The 15045-nt window shown below is 43.5% G+C and overlaps 1 protein-coding gene across 1 annotated transcript in view; it reads right to left on the bottom strand.

Annotated features, from left to right (window-relative positions):
- The window catches only part of F13A1 (coagulation factor XIII A chain), a 140787-nt gene that overhangs the window by 81664 nt on the left and 44078 nt on the right, over window positions 1–15045 (bottom strand). The window contains exon 4 of the mRNA XM_004019144.6: window positions 13057–13308. Coding sequence (XP_004019193.1) covers window positions 13057–13308 — 252 coding nt within the window. The remainder of the gene's footprint in view (window positions 1–13056; window positions 13309–15045) is intronic.

Raw genomic sequence — 15045 nt, 5'->3', positions numbered from 1 at the left:
ACATTTACATATTTACTGCTGTCCAACAAACTGCACACATTTAAAGCATATAATCTCACAACCAGAATAATAAACATGTGCACGCGTGCGTGCTAAGTTGCTTCAGTTGTGTCTGACTCTTTGTGATCCAATGGACTGTAGTTGTCCAGGCTGCTCTGTCCAAGGGATTTTCCAGGCAAAAATACTGGAGTGGGTTGCCATGCCCTCCTCCAGGGGATCTTCCCGACCCGGGGATGGAACCACTGCCTCTTATGTCTCCTGCATCGGCAGGTGGGTTCTTTACCATGAGCAGCACCTGGGAAGCCCAATAAACATATATATCACCCCAGAAGTTTCCTTGTTCCTCTTTGTAATTCTTCCCTCCCAATCCTGTCTCAGGCCTCCCACCCCTACCAGGGAACCATTACTCTGCTTTTTGTCACCGTCAGTGTGCTTATTGATCTATTAAATGTCAGATCTTTCCTTTTTCTCTTTGGGACTCAAGAGAAAGAAGAATCTTTGAATAAATAAATTTAATAAGGTTTTTCCTGGTGATTCAGCGGTAAAGACTCTACCTGCCAATGCGGAAAACTTGGATTCAGTCCCTGAGTCGGGAAGATCCCCCGGAGGAGGAAACAGCAACCCACTCTAGTGTTCTTGCCTGGAAAATCCCATGGACAGAGGAGCCTGGAGGGCTATAAGTATAGTTCATGGGGTCGTAAAGCGATATGACTTAGTGACTATACGGCAGCAGCAAATTTAATTTTAAAAAAGCATATTAAATAAGTCTTTAAACAGTGTAATTATTCATTTATAGCTTGCCAGGATAAATGAAAAGAACCTTCATCTTAAAATGCTATGGGGAACTTATTATGTAAATATAGATATTTTGTAAAATAACCTTTAAACTGTAAATTGACACGTGTTTGTCAGGTTGTGTCAAGTTTAATTTGATTTTTTTTCTCTTTTTTCATCTGAAGACTACTTTAGCAATAATTAATTCCATGATTACCACATTCTGCCATTAAAGGATGCTTGTTAGTACCTTAACACTGCAGAAATCTTGATGAGTATGAACTCATTCTATCCATCCTTGTCAATTAAGCTATTTCTTTCTTGACAAATAAACCCTTTGATACTTTCAGCCAGAAATAAGTCTCAGAACTATTTCTGAGTAGAGTTTGTATGAAATAGAAGATGTTTAGATCTGGTCATGACTTTTCCAAGCTGACCTCTGGAGCAAGATACCTTTTCAGCGCTGCTGTTTTGTTAGACTACACTTTTCCTGAGATCGTTTTGTAACACACTTTTTTTGTATTTTTGTCATTTGAAAAACTTGTAGTGCAGCTGGTCTGCAATTAAGTCACAAATTTAAAGCTACTGCTGCCTTTGCAAGTCAAAACGTAGGTGACTTTGTCCTGGTATATTGTGATCCCATCTGCTACTGGACCTAGAATCCTATGGATCTTCCAGCTACCATTCATGTCTTCACAGTCCACAAATGAAGAACAGGAACTTCAGTGAATGCATCTATTAATCCTGTTGGGAGGTGAAACTCATTCCACCAGAATTATTTTCTGAGTTTTCACTAAAATGATGGTACAGATTGAGGACATATCACTCTGAAATTGGAAGACATTCCCACTTAAGGCTGCAAAGTGCCTGATTCAGCCGAGCTCCAGGTTACTACTCATAATTTTATTCACCCATTGGAGAGTTTGATTCATTTAAATGTTGGGAGATGGCCATTTTAAGCTACTGTTGAATATCTCTATTTGGGAAAGTTACAGAAAGAAGATAAGAAAGAATATATATGAAGGGAGAGGCTGTTTATTTTTCCCATGCAGTTGTGCTTTTCATAAACTAATTTTTGCATTTGCTGCTTCCCCGGTGGCTCAGACTGTAAAGAAACTGCCTGATATGCAGGAGGCCTGGGTTCGATTCCTGAGTTGGGAAGATCCCCTGGAGAAGGGAATGGCTCCCCACTCCAGTATACTTGCCTGGAGAATCCCATAGACAGAGGAGCCTGGTGGGCTACAAAGAGTCAGCCATGACTGAGAGACTAACACTACGATTTTTCACCAGCAAACATTATTATTAACAGATTTTCCTATTTCCACTGTACTTGCAATACTTTGAAGTATCTCAAACAGAGCGTACTATAATAATCAAAAACTTAAATCAATTATAAGAAAATAACAAATAAAAGGATTTTAGCAAAAAAAAAAAATAGAGCATAAAAACTCATGATGCATTTTCTGTTTAAAGAATCACAATTTTTTAGTTCTGTCCACTGAAAAGAACTAGGAAAAACAACCAGTGTGATAGCAGTAAGCGCCCCTGAGCCTGATTATGACCTCTGGGCACCATTTCTCCTCCCCATTAAAAGGTATCTGGGCTCCTTGAGAAAGATGATTGGAGGTCTGGGTCAGGAAATGTACAAGGCTAGCCTGAACTGCTTCTTCCTGCCAGAAAACAAGAAGGCTATTAAAGATTCTAGGACTCATGACAAAGAAATCAGAAATCAACGTAAAGAGACTCCCACCGGCCAAGAATGGGACAATTAAAATATCAAAAATAATATCACTGCAAAAGATTAGGACACATTAAATATTTTAATATTCATAGTTTCATGGTGATTTAAGAAATGTATTGGTCACCGTTGTAGGGTGCTACAAATCAACCCATTATTCTGAGAACTTAGAAATAAGGAAAGAGCCCCGTATCTAGACTTGCTTATATGAATACTACCTCGAGGCGCCGAAATCACTGCTGCTAATAAATGCAAAATGAGTGGGAGATGAGACTATCACCATTTTGCAATCCCTAATGAATTGATGGATCTAGGCTAAAATCATTTTTAAAAGGCTAATGGGGAACTTCATAATGGATGGATGAGAGTGATAACCCTGATCCCACTGGTAAATCTGAGCATCACAAAAGAATCGACAAGCAGACATTAAATCTCCTGATAGGATGAACGCTCCAGGAAACACATAGCATCTGACTTAAGAAGTAGATGCTTCTTCAGTGCTCTCTCCACACCTGCTCCAAAGAAAAAAGGAAACAATTCACTTATAGATGAATCTGATTGAGTCTCTAGTCATGTCTGACTCTTTGCAACCCATGGACTGTAGCCTGCCAGGCTCCTCTGTCCATGGAATGCTACAGGCCAGAATTCTGAAGTGGGTAGTTGTTCCCTTCTCCAGGGGATCCTCCCAACCCAGGGATCAAACCCAGGTCTCCCACGTTGCAGGCGGATTCTTTACTGTTTGAACCACCAGGGAAGCCTCTAAGTAGAACTAACAGCTTCATAGAAAATATAAGGGTGAGAGAAACACGATGCCCATGCAAATATTTGCCATCTTTCATCTTTTTGGTAATGGCCATTCTAACAGCTGTGAGATGATATCTCATTACGGTTTTAATTTGCATTTCGGTAATGACTGTGGTGGTGGTGGTTTAGTTAATAAGTCACGTCCTATTCTTTTGTGAACCCATGGACTACAGCCTGCCAGGTTCCTCTGTCCATGGGATTTCCCAGCAAGAAAATTGGAGTTGGTGGCCATCTGCTCCTCCAGGGGATCTTCCCCACCCAGGGGTTGAACTGGTGTCTCCTGCATCTCCTGCGTTGGCAGGCAAATTCTTTACCACTGAGCCACCAGGGAAACCCCCTTTATATGTATACATATGTATATATTTTAAAGAATAGTGTATTCAATTAATGGTCAGTTAAATATAAAACTTGGCTTCCCTGGTGGCTCAGATGGTAAAGAGTCTGCCTGCATTGCGGAAGACCTGAGCTCAATCTCTGGGTCGGGAAGATCCCTAGGATAAGGAAATAGCAACCCACTCCAGTATTCTTGCCTGCAAAAATCCCATGGATGGAGGAGTCTAGCAGGCTACAGTCCATGGGATCGAAAAGAGTTGGACACGACTGAGTGACTTCACTCACTCTCACAAAAATAAAACTATACAAAAATACAGTAAATGGATGGAAGTGCACCAAAATGGTAGCAATGATTTGTAAATCTGAGTTCTTTTTATGCTTTCATTATTTTTTGTGTCTGTAATAAGAGTTTCATCATGAGAAAAACAAAGTTATTTTTAAAAATCTGCTTGCATTTACGGAAACTACCTGTTTAAGGAGAGCTTAACAAGTTCAGGGTGTTTTTGCATTACTTTTTCCTCCAGAACAATACGGTGTGCTCTTTTTGTTATCAATGTCCTTATCATCAAAAGATGTGTTTTTATACAGTTATAACACTTCCCCCTCCTTTAAGTCTCTCTGTCCTTCCAGCACAGGCTGGATGCAGCCTTGCTCTGTAGTGTCCCATGGATGCTGCAGTGACACGCCCCCACTACACTGACTCCATGCTGTGATTTCATTATTTCTGGAAAAAATATGTGTATAGTGTTTACTCCATGCCTGGAACTTTCTAATGTGGTGCAAAAACACACTTATTAAAACTCATAGTGAAGACTTCCCTGGTGGCTCAGTGGTAAAGAATCCACCTGCCAACACAGGAGACTCGAGTTCAGTCCCTGATCCAGGAAGATCCCATGTGCCACAGAGTGGCTAAGACTGTGCACCCCAATGACGGAGCCTTTGCTCCAGAGCCCAGGAGCTGAAATGAGAGAAGACGATCCGTGAGAAGCCCGTGTACCTCCAGGAGGAGTGAGCCCCGCTCGCCACAGCTAGAGAAGAGCCTGAGCAGCAGCAAAGACCCAGCACAGCCAAATAAATAAACACGTAAAATTGTTTCTTACAAAACCCCTCATAATGTCTCCCAGGGGAAGGCGCTGTATTTTCCCCACGTGACAGATGAGGAAACTGAGGAAGAGAGAAGGAAAGTATCTTTCCCAAGGTCACTGTGCAGATGAGAGGTGAAGCCAGGGTTTGAATACCAAGCTGTCCCCCAAATAGACTATGATGTTGAGTCGGAGGCATCAAGTCACTGTCTGCACAGCACCCGGCGCACTGCGCCTGGGAACATAAATGCCCCCTGCTAGGATGAGAGACGGGGATGGATGTCCAGGGCTTGGAGGGTGAGAGAGAAGTCCAAGAAAATGAAGGATTTACTTTGGGGCTCTGGGTTACTGTTGATGAGAAGTCATAAATTTAGGTGGCACGCCATGAATAGGAAGGCGGTAGCCCACCTGTTTCCCTCCAGCTGCTGAATTAAAACTTGCCTCAGAAGAGGCAGGCATAATCATGGCTCCACAACAAGGCAGGGGGATCAACTGCAGAGCCTCGATTTTCATTTTAAATTTATTTATGATTTTAAAGGAAGATTGAATGTGGAAAGCAGAGCTTTCTTTCCCCTCTTTTTATTCAGATATGTCACTTTAAAATATAGTTGTCCAAAGCTAGGATTAAAAAAAAAAATCTCATCACCATGGAAACTCTGAAAAACTCTCTGTGTTTGATAGGCTGACAAAAACAGGAAAACTCAATCATTTGCCTCTTGAGATGTTGTTGGTTTCAGGGGGTGTGGGTTTTGTTTGTTTTTTAAAAATTTTTTATTAGTTTGAAAGGCGTAGTGAGGTTTTCTAGATCCGATGATGGAGGTGGGAAGAGATTGGTTCTGCACTTTAGTAAAATGAAGGATACTATTATTTTATTAAAAGGAAAAACAAACTGACAAGCAATTCACTGTTCTAGTCAACCAACAATCTGAACTGTGAGAAAGTAGAGTGTGTGCGTGTGTGTGTGTGTGTGTGCGCACACAAGTGTGGGGACTGCGCTTCTCAACTGTGTGAGAGCTGATAGGAGAAACCAGGCCCAGAGGGCTGTAGAGCTGGAATGGCGGCACCGCGGACCTGCGGAAAACCTCTTGATCCTAAGCGACCTCTGGCCAACAACCAGCAACCGACGGTGAAACCCCAAAGGAAACACGGCGCCATTGCTGAGCGTGGGCTCATGCCTCCATGCACTTTGCCCAGAGCAGACCTTCAGCATGCCCTGTGAACCACCACTCCTCCTGGGTGACTACCGGGAGGCAAGGGGTAAAGAAGAACGGCCTCCTTGATTTTATAATTCCTCCAGTGGGAGGAGTAGGGCAGCTAAGAAAAGCAAATTGTGAGCTGAGCACTGCTAGGACTCACTTCTAGGGCTGATTTCTGGCCCCGGTGGAAATCACCACTGGCCTCCCCACCCAGAGAAAGCAAGAATTTATAACAAACATGTAAAAATGAAAGTTAAGCCTGTTGATTTCAGTATCTGTTTAACCTCAGAGGGCGAAGGAGAGCTATTCATCATCACCTGGGCTGAAAATTTCCTTTTGCTTATTTTCATGCGATTTTAAAGTTAAAGCAAGCCCCATTTCTAAGGTCGTTAAAGTCAAGCCTGGCAAAGGGATCAGAGAAAATTGTGGAGCTAGAATGCTCTCCCATATTTTATCTCCAAAGAGACTCTTGAACAGCTTAAGTCACGGTCTGGTTCTGTTTGAGATCCTTTAGAAGCAATGGTGATTTGACATCTTCAAAAAGGCGAAATGTTTCACCTTTTTGGTAAAAGGATTTTGAGTGAGGAATTAGAAACAACTTTTGGGGTTTTCCCGGTGGTTCAGATGGTAAAGAATCTGCCTTCAATGCGGGAGACCCAGGTTCGATCCCTGGGTTGGCATAATCTCCTGGAGCAATTCCCTTCCAGTATTCTTGCCTGGGAAATCCCTTGGACAGAGGAGCCTGGAGGGCTCTAGTCCATGGGGTCAAAAAGGGTTGGACACGACTGAGTGACTAACACTTTTTACTCCCCTCCCCTTTATACAAAAGCTGAGCGCCACTAAAGAAAGAGGTAAGACCTGCTGGGTGGGTGTCATCAGCGCTCCCGGGAGTGACCCTCTCTGTGGAGCACTTGTGACTCCAGATTGGTGTCATCACGGTGTGTTTTTCCATCTCAAGGACATCAGAAGGGGTGGTGACCCCTGAGGCTGTGCTCTAGGCAGATGATTCCCACCTATGGGATCTGGGAAACACTGGAGTCTATTTACTGCTCAGATTGCTGTCGTGTCCGACTCGGCGACCCCACGGACTATAGCCTGCCAGGCTCCTCTGTCCGTGGCATTCTCTAGGCAAGGATACTGGAGTGGGTTGCCATTTTCTACTCCAGGGGATCTTCCTGATCCAGGGATCGAACTCAAGTCCCTCGGGTCTCCTGCACTGCCAGGAGGATTCTTTACCACCGTCCCACCTGGGCTCAGTCACTAAGTCGTGTCTGACTCTTTGCGACCCCATGGACTATAGCCCGCCAGGCTGCTCTGTCCGTAGCATTCTCTAGGCAAGAACACTGGAGTGGGTTGCCATAAAACCCACATCTCTTGTGTCTCCTGCATTGGCAGGCGGGTTCTTTACCACTCAGCCACCCGGAAAGCCCGGGGTATAGTCAGGACTGGCATTTCCAGCATCTGCGCTTTAGTTCCGGAAGGGTCCAGAGCCACTGTCTTCCTCAAATGGTTTAATTCAACCTCCCTAGGGGCCTGCCTTTGTGCCTGTGAACTCTGGAATAAAACCAGCCCGGCAGACACCGGTGAGCGATTTCGCAACTGTTGGGTCTATTCCCTGCGAAGACACTGCGTAGTCTCACAGCTCAGGCCAGCTTGGGGAGTTTAGTTGATTTGTGCTATATTTCCAGTTTTGCTGGTTAAGGACTTTTTAGTGTAAAGTATCTTTAGAAGACAGACTATTATTCATGAAGCAGTTCTACAAAGAAAAATGCCAGATATCCTTTACTTAGCACATATTCTCAAAGGGAGCCTGTGCCCTTGTTGGGATGTTTAATTTTTTTCTTTTTTTGCAAAGAAAACTTGTTTGATCTTTTAGCTATCAACCTGGTTTTATTTTTATTTATTTATTTTTAACAGTAGGCTTTTCCAGCGTTGATTAGAACATCACAGAAGTTTCCCAGCTGGCATCTACTTCCTATTTCTCTTATTCCACAATACAGGGTACCAGTGGTTCTGGTTCTGAAAATAAAAGAGCCTCTTGTTCAGTTGCTCAGTCGTGTCTGACTCTTTGAGACCCCATGGACCGCAGCATGCCAGGCTCCCCTGTCCTTCACTATCTCCCAGAGTTTGTTCAGAGTCATGTCTGCTGAGTCAGTGATGCCACCCAACCATCTCATCCTCTGTCGCCCCCTTCTTCTCCCGCCCTCAATCTCTCCCTGCATCAGCGTATCCATGTTTTACCCCCAGCTTGTTTCAATTTTCTGGATGACCTTGAGAACTTTATGTATTACCAGAGAGTCTGATTTTTCTTTTGAAATGTGAAGCTAATAATCCCCTCCCTGCCTCTTAGAGTGGTGGTTATCAATTCAGTTCAGCGAACATTCACGAGCCTTACCTCTGTGCCATGTTAGACTGAAAGAGAGAAGGCTCCTGCTCTCTGAAACACAGAATGCAGGAAGACACCAGCTTTGAGCGCCCTTTGAAGGTACGTAGGAGGAAGGGTGAAGGGGGGGGATGTGTATATACTTATGGCTGATTCACTTTCTTGTACAACAGAAACCAGCACAGCATTGTAAAGCAATTGTACTCCAATGATTAAAAAAAAAAAAAATGAACCACTCAGCTAAGGATTATAAAAGCTCCCTCCAGAAACAGCTTCAGACCTTGAATCCGGGGTCATCTATGTGCCACTGAAAATAAAGTCTACTGTGAGCTCCCTGGGTTCCCTTCTGATTGATGCCACACCAAATAACACTCACTTGCTGTAAGGATGAATGGGCCTCTACTGATTCAGACACTTGCAAGAGAGATAGATGCTATTTCGTTAAGTACAAGGTCTGAATGCATAAGGGGTCCAAATTGTCACATAAGCTCCATTAGAACTTCCTTGAAATTCAGTTAGCCACATGTCTGAGTGCTATTGTATGCACGCACTATCCTAGGGGCTGCCCAGGGTGCAAAGGTAAGCCGCTAACCCATCCGCCCCGAGCTGGGCCGGTGCCCCTAAACCCATCCTTCCCCAGCTAGGCCGGTGCCCCTAAACCCATCCTCCCCTCCCCGGCCAGGCCGGTGCCCCTAAACCCACCGCCTCCTCCACAGCTAGGCCGATGCCCCTAAACCCATCCCCCACCCCCCAGCTAGGCCGGCTCCCCTAAACCCATCCCCCCCCGAGCTAGGCCGGCTCCCCTAAACCCATCCCCTCCTCCCCGGCTAGGCCGGCTCCCCTAAACCCATCCCCTCCGCAGCCAGGCCGGCACCCCTATTGCATGTTCTTTTTCTGCCACGACTCCTTTCCGTGCTTTTCAGTGTTGAAATTCATGTTTATTAGTAGCTCATTTGTGAAACCGTCGCCAGATGCTCTTTGAGGACGAAGATTGTCTTTTTCACTAACATATTCCCAGTGCCTGCTTCAGCATTGATCCCTAATATGTGTGAATGAATTAATAATAGTGCTGTAGTACCCATGGGTAATTATGTGGTCATGAGCATTGTGGGAGATATACTATTACTATTTGTGGATTGATGAATGAAGGGCTCTAGCCTGAGGGTGTAAATTCTGGTCTGGGCTCAACGGTCTCCAAGAGGAAGGGGTGTTGGTCACTGTTACCCTGGGAACACCAGGCCTGGTACCTCACTTCATTCTGTACTGAAGGGTCTAAAAGACGACGCATAATTACGGAGCAAACAGTATAACAATGAATGTCGAAATACTATACAATTTGTTCATATTAATTACTTCCTATTAAAAGCATCCAGATATTAGAAACTGATTTCCTTACATTGAATTTAATTGATTTCTCTGTTTAAAGGAAAATGCCACAGTCAGAGTGAATAAAAAGTTAGACGGACTTCTTTGGTGGTTCAGTGGTTGAGATTCCAAGCTGCCAAAGCAGGGGGCATAGCTTCAATCCCTGGTCAGGAAAGTAAGGTCCCACATGCTGTGCAGTGCAGCCAAAGGTAAAAAATAAATAAGGAAACGAGGAAAGAAATCAATCACTTGGGGCAAACGTTAGAAATACCAGATGCTAATTTAGCATCAGATGCTAAAAGAGAGAGGCGTCTACACACACACATATCCCCACAGCACATGTCCCCCATGCACTGTATATGACTTTGACTCCCTTCAAATGGTAAGGTTTGGGGTGTCACTCACAGCTTATCTGTGGTGATAGGTGCAGTGAACCTAGAAAGCATTTACTTGGAATGAGGAAATCAATGCAGCAAGCGTTTATTGCACATTAAGTATCTACCAGACCACAGAGCCACCCGACAAAGAAGGAGACACGGGAGATGCAGGCTTTATCCCTGGGTCAGGAAGATCCCCTGGAGAAGGAATGGCGACCCACTCCAGGATTCTTGCCTGGACAATCCCAGGGACGGAGGAGCCTGGTGGGCTACAGTCCATGAGGTCACAAAGAGTTGGGCATGACTAAGTGACTGAGCAAGCGTGCGTGTACCAGATACTGCGCTAGGATGAAGTCTGCATCAGTGATGGGGAATGAGGTGGGAAATGTTCAGACAAGATGAGCCCCATGAAAGTGACTGATGCCCTATCAAAGAGAGCTGTCAAATGTTGCCCTGAGGGCTAAGCATAGGCTGGGATGCTGACATCTTTCAGGGTACACGATCTGACACTAATTCTAGATGACCAATCTGGAAAGGTTTGAACTGAAACAGGAAAATGCTTTTAACAATTCAGAGTTCCTGAGTGGTCAGAAAAGTGAGAGGACTTCACACTAAGTGTCCGACTCACTCCTGCCGCCTTTGTGGGCTCATTGTCTCTCTGCAGCACCCAGAGAAGGGCTCCTTTCTGAGATGGATCTGAAGCCTGGTTAGCACAATTAAATTAAAAAGCTAACCAATAATTCTCCCTCCATCCACCCCTGGCCTCCGTAACGTGGTATGACTATTGATCCCCACTAATGATTTAGTGATTAAGGAGGATGAATTGCCTATGAATGCAAAGCAAGCTAAAGGCCCCCAGCCACACAGCAGAACATTCTTTATCAATCAGAGCTGTACTTGCCTGCGTGAGTTTCAGCCCAGTGTCCTGAGTCACCTTGGACTTCGCTTCCACGGCGCGTGTGTGGTATTTGCAGCACCTGACCCACCTGGCTTCATTTGGACAACGTCTGATTCCCTCTTGTGTGATCTTTTCTGCCTGGGCAGTGGTCTCTTTTTTTGTCTCCTCTATAGATGCCAGACCATATCTCCACAAGCCCCGCGTTATGACATGTGTTATGTTCCACGTTAGCACACACACAAGCATAACACTGGGGACTGTGAAGCTGCGGTGTATTTGGTTGTGTGTGGGGTTCATTATACAGCCCCCGTGCTGGGCTGTGCTTTGGGTTCCAGGCTGGGCAAACCACAGGCTGTTATCATCAGCCATGAACCTCGTCTCCTAGATAAGGATTAGAGGGTATAAGAGGATGGAGGTGGCAGGTGGGGAGCATAGGATTAGCTCAAATACTGGAATAGATCATTCAAACAAAGGGTCAGGGGGATCCAGGTTTATGTTATACCCAGGCAGAAAACCTTGCTCACTGGTGGTCTGTGTGTAAGTTCATATCCACCCTGATCCAACTGCAACTTTCACATTCAGAATCTGCGCTAATATAGACTCATTTTGGAAGATACTGGAGAGCAGCGTATATGGGATGGGATGGTGTGAGAAATCTCTGGTCTTACGTCAGCTCTTTCGTTTCGTTACCTTATTTCTCAAGATCTAAAAGTGGACTCTCCCCCGAGTGTCACCGCAGCGTTCGCATTTGCCTCTGAAACTTAAGATCAGCCTCACACCAAGTATGGAGGCAGAAGTAAGGAAGGGCAGAGGCGGGGACAGGGAGAAATACTGTGTGTGATGGAGTTCTGAAATTGGATTGGTAGAGAAATCCTTGGGCTTGACTAAGTTTATTTGAATATAACTAGATCAAGCTTCTGCAGCAGCCAGAAGGAAAGACTCAAAATAGCAGTAGAGATTAAGCTGAATTATATTAAAGTTACATGTTTGCAAATCCAGCGTTATGATTTATAAGGTTTACACCCACTGTGCATTTAAACAAATTGACAAAATTCATTAGACTTATGCTTTCTGTACTTGAATTAAGGAGATAAAAGTTAGTTTCACTATAAACAAGGTCAACTTTATTTTATTTTTCTGAAGCCAGATTATGAATCTTAATAGTTTTTTTAAATTTAATTATAGTTGCTGTACAATACTATATAAATTAGAAGTGTACATATATGATATAGTAATTCACAATTTTTAAAGATTATACTCCATTTATAGCTACTATAAAATATTGGCTATGTTCTTTGTGCTGTACAATGCATCCTTGTAGCTTACTTTATACCTAATTGTTTGTACCTCTTAATTCCCAACCCCTATATTGCCCCTCCCTATTCCCTTTCCCCACTAGAAATTAGTTTGTTCTCTGAGAGTCTGCTTGTTTTTTGTATATTCACTAGTTTGTTATATTTTTTAGATTCCACATATAAGTGATACACAGTATTTGCCTTTTTCTTTTTGACTTATTTCATTCGGCATAGTGCCTTCCAAGTCCATCCATGTTTCTGCAAGTGGTAAACTCACATCATTTGTTATAGCTTCATAGTATTCCATTGTATCCACCTGGAGAAGGGAATGGAACCCACTCCAGTATTCTTGCCTAGAGAGTTTCATGGACAGAGGAACTTGGTGGGCTACAATCCACAGGGTCACAAAGAATCAGACACAATTAAGTGCCTAACATCTAGTACATTTCTATGTCTTATCTTCTGGACCCTATCCATTTTGAAAGTCAAGGCAAAGAAGCCCATTTTGTTAACAGAGCAATAACATACACAGAGGTAATTCCATCAGCATATTAACTTCACAATTAACCAATTGTGCAATTTTAGGCAAGCTTCAATTATTTCTTGAAGTAAATTTATAGCAGCATTAACTTCAAGTTATAGCCTCATACACGAAAGCAAATTTTGCATCATCTTCTGTCCTTAAAACATGGAAAGTGTATGTAGGAAAGGAACATGCCTTCTAGAATAATTTTGCTATTGACCCAAAAAGAGATGCATTAGAAATATATGAACTATTTTTGTAGTGAGATAATAAATACCAGGCCCTTACCTTCGCACCAAGGGTTGAAGAGAATGTATGTGTCTGTCTCGGGGTTTCGGGTGGTGCGGATGACCCCATAGGGGGTCCAGACAGCCACGTACATGCGGAACTTCCCCACAATGCAGTCTGGAGAAGACTGGACAGACAGACGGACAGACCTGTCCTCTTTCATGACCACTTTCGCCCCCCACTTGCCACTCTGCAGCTCAGAGACCACAGGGACTGGAATGTAGGTTCCCTTATTCTCCTGGGGGTAGCGACCTATGAGAAGAAAGAAGAAATACAGCCGTGAGATTTCACAAGCTACCTTTGTTCTCACTCTGTCCCCTTAGTAGCTGACGGTGGGAAATAATTCATTAGACTTGAAATAATAAAACTTGGCTTTGAATTTCACTTCTGCTGCCAACTTGCTGTCTGATGGCAGTTAGTTTTCATAACTTTTTGAAGGTCATATTCATCTGGTCTATATTTTTTAAAAAAGAATGACAGTACTTACAAAGATTTTTGTTGGTTGGTCAATGCACTCAAATAAGATGTAGAAATACTAATCTTGGATGTGAAACCAAAACAGAGCTTATAGGGTGATGTGAAGCCATCAGTACCAGAAATTCTGCTCTCTGAAGACTTAGAATGGCTTTTTCAGGGACATAACGGCTCCCCAGGGGGCTGTAGTGGTAAAGAACCTGCCTGCCAACGCAGGAGACTGAAAGACCCAGGCTCCGTCCCGGGGTCAGGAAAATCCCCTGGAGGAGGGCGTGGCTGCCCACTCCGGTGTTCTTGCCTGGAGAGTCCCGTGGACAGAGGAGCCTGGTGGGCTGCAGTCCATGGGGCTGGACACAGTCAGACACGACTGAAGCGAATTAACACACATAAGGGGCACAAGGCCAACGTTTTTGTGTATTCTGAATGCAATTTCATTATTTGTCATACTACCTATAACAGAGCTCCATTTATAAGTGGTCCAAATGTAATTAATTTTCTATTTAACTGAAACATGTTTATTGCCAATGTCGTATTTAGTAAATTCAGGCTTATGTCTTGGGCAAGAATTTAGGCTCCAAAGGCAAATTGTCTAGGCTTGAATCTTGGCTATGCTACTTATTACCTTTGCAATCTCTGGTAAATTAAAAGAGGGTGTGATGGCATGGGTTGGGAGGGAGGTTTAAGAGGGAGGGGAGATATATGTGTGTGTGTGTGTGTATATATATATATATATGTATATATATATATATATATATATATATATATATACATATACATGTATATAAGTACTCCTAGAACAAAGTTGCCTGTTACTCCAGGTATCTCTTGACTTCCTACTTTTGCATTCCAGTCATGTCTGACTGTTTGCAACCCCATGAACTGTAGCCTGCCAGACTCCTCTGTCCATGGGAACTAACACCAAAAAAAAAAAGATGTCCTTTTCAACATAGGGGACTGAAATGCAAAAGTAGAAAGTCAAGAGATACCTGGAGTAACAGGCAAGTTGGCCTTGGAGTACAAAATGAAGCAGGGCAAAGGCTAATAGAGTTTTGCAAAGAGAATGCACTGATCATAGCAAACACCCTCTTCCAACAACACAAGAGACGACTCTACACACGGACGTCACCAGATGGTCAATACTGAAATCAAATTGATTATGTTCTTTTCAGCTGAAGATGGAGAACTCTATACAATCACAAAAACAAGACTAAGAGTTGACTGTGGCTGAGATTATGAACTCCTTAGCAAAATTCAGACTTAAATCTAAAAATGTAGGGAAAACTACTAGACCATTTAGGTATGACCTAAATCAAATCCCTTACGGTTACACAGTGGAAGTGACAAGTAGATTCAAGGGATTAGATCTGAGAGAGTGCCTGAAGAACTATGGTTGGATTCTTGCCATCGTACAGGAGGCAGTGATCAAACCTATCCCCCAAAACAAAGAAATGCAAAAAGGCAAAACAATTGTCTGAGGAGGCCTTATAAATAGCTGAGAAAAGAAGAGAAGTGAAA

This window comes from Ovis aries, chromosome 20, assembly GCF_016772045.2.
Source record: "Ovis aries strain OAR_USU_Benz2616 breed Rambouillet chromosome 20, ARS-UI_Ramb_v3.0, whole genome shotgun sequence".
In the NCBI taxonomy this organism is placed as follows: Eukaryota; Metazoa; Chordata; class Mammalia; order Artiodactyla; family Bovidae; genus Ovis; species Ovis aries.
This window is presented reverse-complemented; position numbering and strand designations above follow the sequence as displayed.